The sequence below is a fragment of the Ptiloglossa arizonensis genome, chromosome 7 (genome assembly GCF_051014685.1).
Source record: "Ptiloglossa arizonensis isolate GNS036 chromosome 7, iyPtiAriz1_principal, whole genome shotgun sequence".
Lineage (NCBI taxonomy): Eukaryota > Metazoa > Arthropoda > Insecta > Hymenoptera > Colletidae > Ptiloglossa > Ptiloglossa arizonensis.
The window spans coordinates 1,535,225-1,550,461 of record NC_135054.1 but is presented as its reverse complement, the minus strand read 5'-3'; the positions used below and the strand labels follow the sequence as shown (position 1 = coordinate 1,550,461).

The following is a 15,237-nucleotide window of genomic DNA, read 5'->3' as shown; positions in this document are numbered from 1 at the left end:
TGTATATTTGCGCGATTGTGTTCTTCTTACATAATGGTCCTTTAATTATTTGGATTTTGAAATAAACGCGAAATATGTAACATGTTGTAAACACGAGTGACGTGCGAAAGAGGAGGTCACGCGTCATGATTACGATTCTCCATATTGGAGTATTTAACGCATAATGAATTTCGGAATTTCTGTGCTATTCAGTACGCGCGCGTTGGTTATAAAATGTTGTGGGTGAGTGAGAATATTGAACAGAGTTTTGTTACCCAAAAGGAGGACAGGGAATAGGGTCATGGAAAGGCAGCATTGTTTGTCAAGCCAAGTTTGACAGTAGTACCAACCAAAGTCACGGTTTCTGCTGATATTCCTTATGCAAGTATATCTTTTCTTGTATTTTCAGTTTATCTTTGTTCACACATCTTAAGATTGCATCAAGAATAAATCTAGCTTGCCAGTGAATATGTTATCGTAGGTCTGTATGGAAAGCGTTTCATAACTAACAAGCTAACAAGATTCTCGTTGTTCATATTCTTTTCTATTGAATATAAAATTTAACGTCATTCTTTCCTGTATAAATTATATGTGAAAAACTCAAACTGTCACACTAATAATAGGTTAACCTTTATTAAGACAAACAGTACTTAGAAACACACTAACTCGATATTAAAATTTAATTAATAAACTTGATATATAATGAAGTATATATAACCTCTTTGTAGAATATATTAACATATATTGTTTTATCAGCTAGGTGTAAAGTCTATACTAATTAACTGAAACAATTTAACAAGATTTTTATTTTAGCAATGTTTCACAAATATTTTCAAGATACAGAATGCAGAAACCATTTGTACTTTCTATAACATTTTTATGTTTCAGATACATGTTTGAATGTGTAAATATCTTAATTACCATACCAGTTGAGAGACTTCATCATATTCGTCAAATTATTTTGAATAGAAAATTAATAAGTATATCTTGAGATTATGGTTTTAAGTGAAGTTTATTTAGGAATGTAGTTTCATTTCTTCTTATTGCGTATGATAATATATATAAATCTTGTAGCAAATTTCTGTACACTAGACAAAGTACGTTATCAATAGCCAATATATAGTGTGATGGTCTCTTTTGTATCATTCTATTTTCTTTCTATTGTAAGTTATTCTGAGGTCTTAATTTATATTTTCCTTTTTATTAAGCTAACAAATAATCTAAACAATGAAATGTTGATAGTATAAAAAAGAAAACATAAACTGAGAAGATCTTATGATGAATAAGGAATAAATGAAAGGCAAGAGTATGCGCCAACATTATGCGATTTAATTGATCAAATTTCTTATATTAATGTAATTTACAGATTAAATAAAATTTTTTAAATATAATCTACTGTTCCCTCTATTTTCTAATCTTACCATTTAATATAATAATTTAAAAGTAATTGTTACACAATATTTTTGTGTCTTAATTAAATTTACTACTTTGATATCTTTCTTTACTAATATTGGTATAATTATAAAATATATATTTCATCATACAAAATATTTTTTTTGAAAATTAATTACATATATTTACTTATATCATGTTATGCTTGATTCATAGAAGTAATATAAAAATAATTGTAAGAATAAGTAACAAATTTATAAAAGCATTATTTAGACACTTTCTACGTGGTTGATATTTAAGTGAAAAAGATTGCATATCACTATTTTTATATTATGTATTATATCCTCAATAAATTAAAAACTTTTGTATTTATTTAAAATTATTATGCAATAGTACTTTACTCTTAGTGTGGTACAGAGCAATCACAAAAAGAGATATTCTTAGTTTAAATAAATTTTAGTAAGTAATGACCATGAAAATGATTTAAATACTATAAAAATTTTTTGAAATTTGAAATAATAGAGTAGTTGCTGATGTATAAAAAAGGTATTGATATGCCAATAGATGGTACATTATTCATTTGACATTTTCCTTAACTAGTTGACTATAGATCACAATTATGTATCAACACAGCAATAGTGTACATGCACAGGTTCTACGTATTCCACTCGCTGTCACACTTCCACAGGAATGCAATTGCCGCAGCAGCATTATTTTTAGCAGCAAAAGTCGAAGAACAACCGCGCAAGTTAGAACATGTTATCAAAATGGCACATATGTGTCTCCACAGAGATCAGCCCCCACCTGACATCAGATCTGAGGTAAGATTCAAACAGTCTACAGGTATAATGTTTTCACTTACTTATTGATGATTATATTTAACAATTAAATACGTATTTATTTATAGCAATACCTTGAACAAGCCCAGGATCTGGTTTTCAATGAAAATGTTCTACTACAAACATTGGGGTTTGATGTCGCCATTGATCATCCCCACACACATGTTGTTAGATGTTGTCAACTGGTTAAAGGTATATATATATTGCTTTTAACAATACTTTTATTATGATTTATTTTTAATATTATTTATGGGAGATATAATGCAATCATGTTCAAAAATTAAACACATACAAGTAATTACAAAAGTTTAGGTATTATTACTTTAAAATATTACATTCTATTAAAGTCTTACCACTTTTTTTACAGCGAGCAAGGACTTAGCCCAGACTTCATACTTCATGGCATCTAACAGGTGGCTACACATTATTTCCTAGTATCTCTTACTCTTAGCAGTCTTCTGGTCAAATAGATGCCAGCTGGAGCATATTTCCAAGCTAAGACTGTCAGGCAATAGCCACTGGCGCAACATTCTGACCTATTTTCATATTAGAAAGCAAAGTAAACATGAAATAAAATTATGAAGAAATGTTTTATGTGGATTTTGCTTCAAGAAGAATAGATTTAATCTAAAATGGTTTTCATAAATTAGAAAGATTTTGAAAATTATTTGATATCTCATGAAATCATAAAGATGAGATCTAAAATTTAAACTGATACATAAAAGTTTACTTTGATTTCACAGGTTTTCTCAGTTCTAATGTGAATGTTTGAATGTCAACAGTAACTTTTGGGGAGGAATGTTGCGTTGCAGTCGCGGTAATGTCTGATTCTAAAGAGAACGTATGCCAAAGCGAAACGAAGTTTATTTCATAAACTAAGTTCACGATGAGGATTGCTTAATTGAAGGTAAATGAAATATTCTTAAGGACTGATCGTTTTCTCTTAAATTACGGTATATTGTCCAGTTTTTATTTTTATATTTGCAAACACTTATTATTAAGATGTAGATGCACAAAACAAATTATGAGTGAATGAAATGAATGTGGAAGCAGAAAAACGATGAGTGAATGTACAAATATATTTACTAATAAAAAAAAAAGAATAAATGGACATACCATTAGCATTTATTTGCATTAGTGATTCAATATGATATGATCACAGTCAGGTTGTAATGCATTCAAATATTATTTAATAATCTGAGACATGGCCAGATTAGAAAAATAACAAATGTTATTTAAGAATCTGAGACATAGTAGGAGTTTAATGGCGTGCATTAGACCGTTTAATGATAATTAAATAATATTTGAACAGATAATAATCGTGACTGAACAATTAGTGTAGATCAAGCCTTAGTTTATCTCTGTTATAAAATCATTTGTAATTTTTAGATATTCTTTATCGAGAAAAGATTTTGCGAGAAAATGTATCAAATTTGTAAAACGATTTTTTTTTACTTAAAACAATACGTTCTCTCAAGTATATCAAATTTTAGTGTTTAGTAACACTTTTAGTAATTTTAGTTTTTGTTATATATTTTATGTGTAGTTTAACTCTATAGTAGTATTATTCACTTTATCATAGGGTTATGTTGGGCCAAACTTCGGTAAATTTATTACGATACAGTAGAGTATTATAGGATTCATACTCACAATTATTATATAGAGAAATATCGCTTATACATTCATTGTCCAATATGAAATTATGTATCTAGAAATTCGTGTATAGCTCATCGCGAAAAAAGTATTACATTAATATGTGCTGTTTTTTTCATGTGTAAAGGACTTTGTTCATAATCGATGAAATTTTTTCTTCCCCTCATAAATTTACATCAAATTTTGTGTATTTCTAGATCTATGTGATTAATTTCCGTTGTCAGTATTATTTTAAATCTATAGGGGATTATGCAAGAGGGAATGAAAGTGTCATTCAAAATTTGTTCTAAAAAAATAGTAAAAAATCATTGCTTCAGATGATAGATGGTTTTTGTAGGTCACTATTATTCCACACGATTTATATTCATTTTTTCGATTTATCAGACCATAATTTATACTATTTTCTGTTTAACAAAGCTCACAAGTACTGTATAAAACATATTATAATTGATTGTAACATTATTCTTCTTTCTCCACCATAAATTTGCGTTGCTGAATAAACGCTGTAATTAATAAAGGAAGAAATGCCTTAACATTCTACATATACCTATTATTTGAAAAAGCATCAAATATGGTATAATCGAGATAGACTTTTAAAAAAATTGATTGAAAGTATATTTGGTTATAACAATTAATACGAATGTTTCTAGGTTTGATAAATCCAATGACTGGATATACAGTTGCGAGCATATAAATAAGTACAAGTATCTATGAAAGTTTAACTGAAATTTTTTTTTGTTTCTAAATGTCGAATATGATTTTGTGCAACATTTAATTGTCAAACGCTATATACTCTTTCCAAACCTATTACATGTTTGCAAATATTTCCTTCTGCAAAGTAATAATATTCATTTAGAAATAAATAATACATATTTGAACAAATAAATAGAAACAAAACTTAATTTTGATATATATTTTTTTATTTACTTGACAATTGAAGTGCAATTGTTATATTTCACAAGTATTAATATAAAATTAAGTTAATATCTTGTCGTCTTGCCTTTCATTTTAATTGCTTCTGCGCATCTTCATGGCATGAATTCTATTAGTCATATGCACCTATTAATATCAATTTCGTTCCATGTTTTATGGATGACATCGAATAAGTCGTCTAAATTAGACGGCTTTTGAATCAAAACTACCTTTCCGATATCATTCCAAAGCATTTCAATTGAATTTAAGTCTAGCAATTGAGCCAGCAATTTCATAACATTGACATTGTTGTCTTGTAGAAATTGTTTTGCTTTGCAAGAAGTATGTTTCGGATCATTATCCGCTTAAACGATCCAATCTGTGCTTAAATCATTAGCTGCATACGGCAACAATACATTTTCTAAAATATTTACATGAACATGCTAATCCATTATACCGTGTACGCGATGTATTGGACCAACGCCGTTTAGCATCATCACTCCCCAAACCATAATTGCTCCTCCATCTCATTTAATTGTAGATTTAATGCATTTTGAAACAAATTCTTCTCTTATCCATTAGCCCAAACTCATTTAGACGACGACGTACTGTATATACACCAATTTTCAGATCAGACTTTGCCAAAATTTCTGAATGAATCTCCACAGTTGTTCTATAACGATTTTTTCAGATAGGCAATAGATCACACGATCCATTCGAGGTGTAGTTTTTCGAGGTGTGTTGGCACGGATTTTATTTTCAAAAATATCCAACTTTTCTACATGATTTACAAATGTATACAAGTATGAACTAGTATACCCATATGTTCAGCCGTTTGACGAAACGTCGTCTTTTCATTTCAAATTGTTTGTTCTGATCTTCTTTTTTTTTTATTAACAATACATCATTTAAGTTATGGAGGTAAAATGTTCCATTTATATGCTCGCCACTGTAAATCATATAAAGTAATGGTGACTCACAGAAATCGTATGTTATCTGAAAGCAGTAATTTTGTAGTATTTTAAATTGTTCAAAAATTGCATTTATTATAATTTTTGTTGCGCACCACTTTCACACACCCTTGTCCTGCCTCCTATAAATTTAAGAAATTAATGACGATTATATAAATCTAGGAATATGTAAAATTTGAAGCAAATTCATGAAGGTGTGAGGATTTCGCCGATTTTGAATAAGGTCCTTTATCACTGTTTTGGAAACGTACTCTTTGGAATTAAATTTTATTTACATACGAATGTTATAATTGGAAATAATGTAATTAATAATTTTGAACGAATCGTAAAAAATTCGTCCTGGTTTTATCCCGATATTACCCATGTTTAAGGGAACTTGTACTTCCTTTTTTATAGTACAGTTCTTTTTACACCCTGGGTTATATTTCGTCAAGCAATCGACGGTTACAAACGTTATTATAATTCTGTCAATTTATAGAGTAATTTTTTCTTTTCAGTTTACATTTGACGACGATGTGTCTGCAGTACAAGCCAACGGTAGTTGCCTGTTTCTGCATACATCTTGCATGCAAATGGTCCAATTGGGAGGTATATATTATCAATAGTATTATCTATAAAATTAATTGCAAAAGAAAAAAGTAATCCTTCTTAAATAAATTTCTAGTTACAGGAATCAATTTAGTAATGCCAATACCATAACTGTTTGTATATAGATACCGCAGAGTACAGAAGGAAAGCATTGGTTCTGGTATGTCGACAGGACTGTAACTTCTGAACTTCTACAAGAGCTTACATCAGAATTCCTTCATATATTTGATAAATGCCCATCGAGATTAAAGAGAAAAATTATGAGCATATCCGCCAATCAAAGTCCAAGCATCAATCATCCTAGTTTACCGAATTCACCTTTTGTGAGTATTTTTGTCTGTGCATTAGATTTTGAGCATTGTAAAGTACTTTACGCACTTTTATATTTAGTTTTTAGATGTTAAATTATAAATTTAATTTTTAGAAAATTAAATTATTTTAGTTAAAGTATTTATAGAATTTATGAGAGGATACTATTTTATTTTTCCATAGGATGCGGAACCGCGTAAAATACAATCTCCTGCGACGACGGCTGATGGTGGACCTACATTCCATACAAGTCGACCTCATCACACGGAGAAACAAGAAGAAAAGAAACAAATTGCTTCTGCACCTACAAGACCCCCTGTCGATTATCGAGAGTATCGAGAAAAAAAAGAACGTGAACGATTAGAAAGAGAAAAGGCAACGGCTCCAACGGCAGTCACGCAAACTCATGTATCGGACATTAATAAGCATCATTCGCATCATCACAAACCTGTATCTAGTACAAACGTGCTGAATAAACATCCATTGGCCCCTGGACAGAAGACACTTCATCATAATCATCACCATAGACCGGAAGTAAAAGTTGGACAACCGGTACCGCAGAGGCACTCCAGTAGTACTCAAGCTAGGGAACCAAATCGTGATCCTAATAGGCAGAGGTTACAAAGAGAATACAATTCGAGTACCGGTACAAGTAGCAGTAGTACTCTTCATTCTCACAGTCATGCAGTGCCGAAAGAATCTAATTCGGACAATTCGTTGACGGATTCTGCTACACACAGATCAGACGTTGCAGCACTGCAAGAGCCAATGCCCCATGGAAACATGCAAGAGAAACTTAGTAATAATAATCATAGTGTGCATAGATTAAGCGGAGTAGAGAGTAAGCATCAGAGCCATGATAAGAGGATGTACGATCCAAGACATAAGCCTGTAGAACATAGAAAGGACGGTGAGCAAAAACCCTATAAGTATCCGGATCCGTCAAGAGTCGATCGGCAAAGGAAGCCCGATACGTTGGAGCAGAGGTGCGAGGAAGTGAGAAAGCTCATCGAGAAGCCTTTACCTCCACCGAAACCTACGCTCGATGTACCATACCTTTCGAGTACGCAAAAACAACTTCACCATACTAAATACAATCAACCAGAAAAGTTACAAACTGGTACTGGTACAGTTTCAGTCGACGCAAAACTAACGACCGGTCAGAGTTCTTTTTCGCAGGAGAAATCCCCGACTAATTCCAGTTCAACTTTGTTGCTTACTCAAAAACCTTTGACTTCGAAGACGATGTCAGGTCAGCACACAGCTCACGGCGTGTCTCAAATATTGAAAGACACGATTAAGAATGGCAGTTCTCAGGCATCGAATTTAGCTTCTTTAAATAATCTCGATGATCCGAAAACAGAAAAACGACCGCGGCACGACGACACGGAGAAAAATTCATCCGATATTCAACAGAGCATATTACAAACACCTCCTGGCAAACATAAATCGTTGTTCAGCCCAGAGAAAATACCAACGCCTCGGGAATCCCACTCGCAGAGGCCTAAGTCTAAGCAAAAGACGCCGCCTTCGGCAGCAAAAGTTCCTAAACAAGAACGTGTACCAGATACGTCGATAGGTTTTAATTTAGTATCACCGTTTGCAAGCCCGCCGGGTTTGCAGCCGCAGGAAACAATACCGGTTAAACGATCGGGCAGCGATGTTTCCACAACGTCTCATAAGAGACATCGTACGGGTAGCGCTAGTGAATGTGTGCAACCGGTTAAAGGAAAGATCGAGGATACGTCTAGTTTCGAGGCTGTTAAGATGCTCGGTAGGGTACCGGAACTGATACAACCTATTAGAGACAATCCATCGTCGAATGGTAGAGCAACTCAAATCGCGAACGACATGAAACCACCGGAACTCATTAAACCATTTGATTTGGAACCAACAATGTCACGTTTTGGTGCGACGCAGCCACAAACTTTGTCAAATCAACAAGGTTTGACGAATGGTCTAGACACAAGTGTAACGAAGCAAGATCCTCAGGAATTCCAAATTAAGAAAGAATCTTACAAAACGGACGTGCCGAAGAAGGTCGAACATCAGCAGACTAAAGGGGAATACTTGTCGCCGATGAAATCTGCTCAAAGTATAAGTGCTTTGCTTCAAGAGCCCTTGGCAACAATGCCATCTTTGCTGCAAGGTGTGCAGTCATTTAGTCAAATAACAACGCAACAGACGCATCAGGAGCAATTTCAGCAACAGCATCTGCAACAACAGCAGCAACAGCAGCAGCAGCAGCAACAGCAGCAGCAGCAGCAGCAGCAGCAGCAGCAGCAATCCATATCTCATTCAATATTGCTTTCAGACCACCAGATCCCTGTCCAAAATCAATGCCTGTCTTTACCAACGGTTAGCGAGCCTGTGATAGCTTCGACTGTCGATATAAGTGCTCTCTCTGTTCCCGTACAAAGTAGTACAGAATCCATAGTTTCTGTACCGACGTCAACGACAGTGACGGTTGCTGCTCCTGTAGAGGAGAAGCGATCGGAGCATCACAAGAGCGAAAAAAAGAAAAAGAAGGAGAAAGTGAAACATAAACACAAAGACAAAGAGAAAACCAAGGACAAGCATAAACACAAACACAAAGACAAAGACAAAGAAAAGCATCGGGAGAAGGACAAGGAGAAAGGAGAAGAGACTGCATCCGCTGTACCGATTAAGATCACGATTCCCAAAGACAAATTGAATCTGAGTACGGAATCGACAACGAGCACAGGCGTAAACGCGGTGTCGACCGATAAGAACAAGTCTCCTCAGAGTACCAGTATCAAGATCATTATCCCGAAGGAACGACTGAAAGGTACGGACAGCGTGTCGAATTCGCCCGCTCAGTCTGTGGTCCACGCTCCGTTGAAAATCAAAATCGGGATTTCGCGGAATTCCGGGGCGTCGTCGACGACGAACAGCTCGAGCAGCATCGTCCCGGAATTCGCTAATGAGAATCGCAAACGCGAGCGTGCCGATACGAAGGAGAGTCCAACAACTAGTGTTCCGCCTACGAAGAAGCAATCGCAGGTGTCGTCGGCTGGCTACGGACAACACCGACCGGGCGAACGACAGAACGGCAGGCATTATAGTTCAGGCAGCAATAACAAGGTACGTGGAGGCGGTAGAGGCGGCCGCCAGTATATTGGGCGTGGTCCACCACCAGCAGGATCGGCGGGCCATTACGGTGCTCCCAGCCAGCGCGACGGCTACTATCAGCAAGACACCTACAATAGTAACAATGCTCGTAATCCTCATCATCCTCATCCTTCCGCGCGTGGCGAACCAGGGTACTCGAGGGCCGGTCACGTCAGTCAATCCCAAACGGACTCGTACTTCTTTGCTAATTATCCACCGCCCTCGATGTACAATCCCGCCGGATACATTTACGATCCTGTCATGTACTATTCCCAATATCAGCAACAGTACTCGATGTATCCGACGGGTAACGTTATCATGACGCCCGACGGCGCCATCGATACGTCTGTGCCGCCGCCATCCTTACCACCGAACATGCGACAGAATCAGAGCATGATCCCAGTCGCGTCTGCTCGGCAGGAACCCAAGACACCGCCGCCGTTGCCGAGCGGACCTCCTCCTAGTTCCTCACCACCACCACCACCTCCGCCACCGGAATAACGTTCGTACGGAAATCCTGTCTTGTAGTGGACTTTCAGAGGTAGTTTCCAAAGTAGCGCTAGTAACTACAGTAACCACCGCTTATATGCACCCGAATTGGTTCCACTCGTTTTTCATACATCCGGAGAAGGTATCGATCCCCCCTCCACCCATTTATCTATTTCTTCTTCTATCCCACCTCCCTCGGGAGTCGTGGGGAGTTTTCTTCGTCTTATCCCCAAGAGTCAGTCGACGACACATTTTATTTCTGACCGATGCCGACGCTCGCATGTACAATTCAGCATAAAAGAATTGGTTAATACCACCACAAATGCAGAGACTCGATTCGATGCTATTCGACTCGATAGAACTACTCGAGATACCAATACGTACGACATGCGCAGCGCTGTCAGATTTCGTACGACGGGGATTCTAGCTCGATTTGACTGCCTGTTTAGCGTCTGTCTCACCGCACCGTTTCCTTGGCAACGCAGATTCGCGCTCTGCGAAAAGAACGGTTGGAAGGGAAAGTAGCCGCGCGAGAGGCCCCTATGTTGGATAGCGCTGTGCCGGAATATCATTGGACGTGTAATATGATTTTCGATAACTACGGTGCATTTGCGGTAGTATACGAAACTTTTTTCGTGCTTCGATGTACCGTTGAACGAGAAGAGAAAACGAATATTAAAACGATATTTTCTAAAGTAATGAAAATTAACATTTTTATACTTTTCATATTTTCGCGAGGATATTACCAATGAATTAGCCAAATTTTCCAGACGGAAATAAATGTACGATAGTGATCTCGTTCGGACTATTTTTAATTGTAAAAAAATTGAAAGTTTTTCAGAGGTTCTCAATTTTTCTGCGATGTATGCCGAATGCTCTTTTGATAAATTAATATCGACGGAGCGCGTTGAAACGTGTCAAAATGGAAAGGGTAAAGTGTCACTGTTTGAGTAACGAAATTATAACGCTAGTAAAAACTGTATTGTCTTAACAATGTCTGTAACGTAAAAGATTCAGTTCGAAGAACTCGTCGTTTTTTTTGACACAGTGATTTTAGCCGACAAACTAAACTAACTGTCGAAATGTTTTCGTTCACGTAACATTTCGAGGAGTGAAGTTTCTCGAAGAAATGATCCAACTCGTTCTATCGGCGGTCGATGAATGTACCAAGGTTCGAAGCAGTAGTCATTTTTAGGAAACAAGGTGCCTTTGTTCAGGTGTACTTGTCTCCGGAACTGAGCTTTAGAACGAGACGGAAGATACTATTGTTATTAATCGGAATATCCGAGATACAAAATAAAAAAAATTATCCGAACGTTGACAACATTCTCGATACATTTGATGTACAAAATTCATAAGCTAATTTACGCGTTTACGGTGAAAGCCGGAGGTTAATTATGGGGCCGGTGAGTACGCGGTTTAATAAATTATTAAGTTAAGTTGTTTAATTATTAGATAATTAAATCTAGCGACTTAACAGTATTTAATAAGTATTTATTATCGGACAGAAAACAGGAGATCATGGTCTTTCGTAAATGTTTTTAACATTTATAGGTGTTTTACAATTTGAGAATCACTGAAATAACGTACGATTAAAAGTAGTTCGAACAGAGTCGTGTTTGGTTTCGTCTTCAGTGGTAAAATATTGCCAGTTTGTTGATAATGCTCTCGCGGTGGTAATGATAAAAATAAAAATTGTAATTTTCATTAAATTCGATCTCGTTCGCAGGCAAGTCGGCGCACTGCTGCTCGTGCTGAAAAAAAAATAAAAACAGTGGTTTGGACGACACCGTTTCGTCCGAGCGAAGAAAACTTGGTTGCATAAAAGCAGGGATTACTGTACAGCCACTTCTCGGTCTATCCTTTTTTCTTTCGCATTTGTTAATAACTACAATTATGTTCGCATCGTCGTGCAATACCGTCTTTTCTTCTTTTTCTTTTTTTTTTTTTTTGTTGTTTTTTTGTTTGTTAACGCATGATCAAATAACAAACTTTTTCCTAACGTTCGTTAATATCTTATTGCGTATTACGATGTTGGAAATAGGAGCAGCAGCATCTTCGTTTCAACGTGTTGCTACGAAGTTCTCTTTGATAGGAGAATCGAAGAAAAAAGAACGGAAAAATCGTTTGCGAGCATTGATTTTTTCTTATGTTCCGCGAAGAAGGTTGGAGAGTAACGATAACGCAGAAAACGAGAAAGCGAAGTGGCTGAGTACATACTTTTCACCTCGCCTACTATCCTCTCTTATTCTCCTTTCCAGTTTGTGAATGGTAGAAGTAGCAGCATGACGTACGATCTCTATACCTAGTGTTACAAATTACCATTTCGATCTTTCCACCTTTGTACCTGTAGCGCATTTCCTTAGAGTAGTTAATGAGTGTAAGCCTTCGTTTGAAGAATCAAACCGTGAGATCGTTGCGATCTCGGAAAGGACGAAACAACCGCGCTACGAAATATAGTTCGTAGGAAGATAAACGAAAACTGATCGTTTTGATTAATACGCAAAGGCTAAAGAAGTTCTTCGGCCACTATTCTTCGTTTAACGAATTAAGAATTATTATACTTTGAAATACTTTCAGGGTAGGTCCTTGAATTTAAAAGAATCGCTTCACGGCAACGATTTTCTTTCCTCCCGTCTGAAGTCTTGTCACGACAGTTATAACAAAAGAATAATTTCTAAAATGTGTGCAAACTCTTCCGTAAAATGACGCATTTGCTGAAAGAAGAAAGAAAATGTTGTCGTCGAGATACACACACGAAGCACTGCCAGTTAAATAAACGGAAAGGTAATTATGTTTTGCGCTTATGGTCAAACGTCGATAGATTTTAATTAACGAGTGCTCAATAGGAAAGAAAAGAGAATCGGCTCGAGTTCTTTCTATCTTTCGCATATATCACGGTAGCGGCAACCGAGAAGCAAATCTGCGAAGCTACTTTGACGACAAAACGGAGCTCGTTCGGGTAACAGATTCCTTTGCTGGCAAAGGGTTTCGGAGAAAGAGTGGTGTGCAGGGTGTGCTGCGTTTACGAAATCAAACCGTTGATTTTGAAACGAGTAAACGACTGAAAACGAGTAAAAAAAAAGGAGAAAAATTTACGAAGTTACTTAAACGAAGAAACACACACATAGAGAGAGAGAGAGAGAGAGAGAGAGAGAAAAGGAGGAGACAGAGACACACACACACACACACACAATGTATCGTATGCAGTGAAGTAAAGCTGTTCACGAGATGTTGAATTTTCAATTCGGAACGAAATCTGAACGTAAATCTGGATCTTGCTTTTCCGAAACTTTTGAAACGATCGAGATTCCCGGTTCACGTTAAAGTTCCGTTTCAGATCGGAAATTCTCAAATAACTCTATAGCGAAATGGTGAGAGTGCTCAAAGCATAAGCGTAATACCAATGTGAATTCGAAAGTGTTTACGTATTTGTAAAGATATATACTATGTAATTTCGTTAAAACTAACACGTTGTATCACATTGTCGATATTTTATACACATAAGTATAATAACAAAACTTTTTCCGATCAACCCTTTGTTGTTCGATGATGTTTCATGTGGTCAAAGTTGAGTTACATTACGCTTCACGACGTTCGATATTTCTTTCTTTTTTCACTGTGATCGAAGTCACCGTTTGACACGAATCCAACGCGACATTACGTATTTTAAAGAAAGATATAGAACTTCGATAAAATTCTGTGAACATTCTTATCGTTCTTCAAGTGAACACAAAGGGTTCATTTCGCGTTGATTTTCTGTGTGAAACGCGAAATTGTACTGTGTTGGTACAATTCAAGGTACCGATGACGCATTTGCGTCAAAGAAATACGATTTCTGTGCGGTTGTTTTCGATTATTTGCAATTTCTCGTTTTTACACTCTTTATTTTATCAATTCGTTTCAACATTTTACGAACGCGTTATATATTGTACAGGAAGAAATTATCGAAGACAATCGATATTAGAAACAACGCGAGATCATTGTATACATATTTACATAAACGTAGTCATGCCGTCTCTATTAATTTTGTCTTTAAATAGTTTTTTTTCTCGTTCGTGCTTCGTTTCCGAATTAGCACGGTCAACGTTAGAGTCTGATCAATCGTAACCTCTTGTTCGAGGAACAAGAATTTTGTTGTTCCTTTGGCTTTCCGTAACTCGCTGACAGTCTACGTTAAACGAAACCCGTTTCACACCGTTGCCTTTGATCAAATTAAGCCGGTGTAAGTAATTGTATGTATAAATCAATTTTTAACAAGTTTTCATCGCATCGAATACGAGTTACCGAGGGTCGACGACGAAAAGTAAACAAGGGAAGAATTTGTAACAGAGTACAATAATCAGTGTTGAGTTTCTTAATATTTTGATAACGTGATTCTAAGGAATGACCAAACTTTAGCATTAAGCACGTAGAATCGACGAAAGATTCTCCGTTCGGAGCCGAACACCACCAATAGAGCGAGACAGTCCATCTTCGAGCAATTAGTTAAGAGTTCTCTGCCTAAGATTTTATTTTTTACATTCTCTTGTACAATGTTTCGAGCTTAATCACCGAGCGTCTCTTGAGTGTATGTATTGTAGTTTGTTTTTATATTTATTTGGAGTATCGCGGAGCGCGTTTTTTTTTTTTTTAATTCTTATCACATAAATAAATAAATAAATATATATACATATATATATATATATATACATAAATATATATATATATATATATATTCACGTCTTTGACAATATATACAACAAAGTAAGAATAATCATTGATATAGAAAGGATATTATCTCAGGAACGTGTCGAAAGAGAGCGAGAGATAGTGTGATTAATATATTACAAATGTTATGATCTATTAAGAATGCGTTTATATTTACACACACACATACACACGTGTATTGTGATTGCCATTGTGACGGACAAAAATTTATCGCGTCGCTAGCGTTAATAGCGTGTCGATGTCGTTGTTATTGTTATAATTAT

The 15,237-nt window shown here is 35.9% G+C and overlaps 1 protein-coding gene across 5 annotated transcripts in view; it reads left to right on the top strand.

Moving 5' to 3' along the window:
• Positions 1 to 15,237, top strand: part of LOC143148804 (uncharacterized) — a 28,936-nt gene that overhangs the window by 8,154 nt on the left and 5,545 nt on the right. Inside the window, exons 3-9 of one of the 5 annotated variants that reach the window (XR_012992607.1) lie at positions 1,982 to 2,192; positions 2,279 to 2,402; positions 2,578 to 2,623; positions 6,244 to 6,334; positions 6,460 to 6,657; positions 6,827 to 9,748; positions 12,845 to 13,051. Coding sequence is in view for 4 of the 5 variants with exons in the window: in XM_076315476.1 (XP_076171591.1) it covers positions 1,982 to 2,192; positions 2,279 to 2,402; positions 2,578 to 2,623; positions 6,244 to 6,334; positions 6,460 to 6,657; positions 6,827 to 10,276 (4,120 nt within the window). In the remaining variant the exon portion in view is untranslated. Of the gene's footprint in view, positions 1 to 1,981; positions 2,193 to 2,278; positions 2,403 to 2,577; positions 2,624 to 2,676; positions 3,118 to 6,243; positions 6,335 to 6,459; positions 6,658 to 6,826; positions 13,416 to 15,237 lie in introns of those variants that run through there. The other 4 variants (XM_076315477.1, XM_076315478.1, XM_076315476.1 and 1 more) reach the window with 4 other exon arrangements.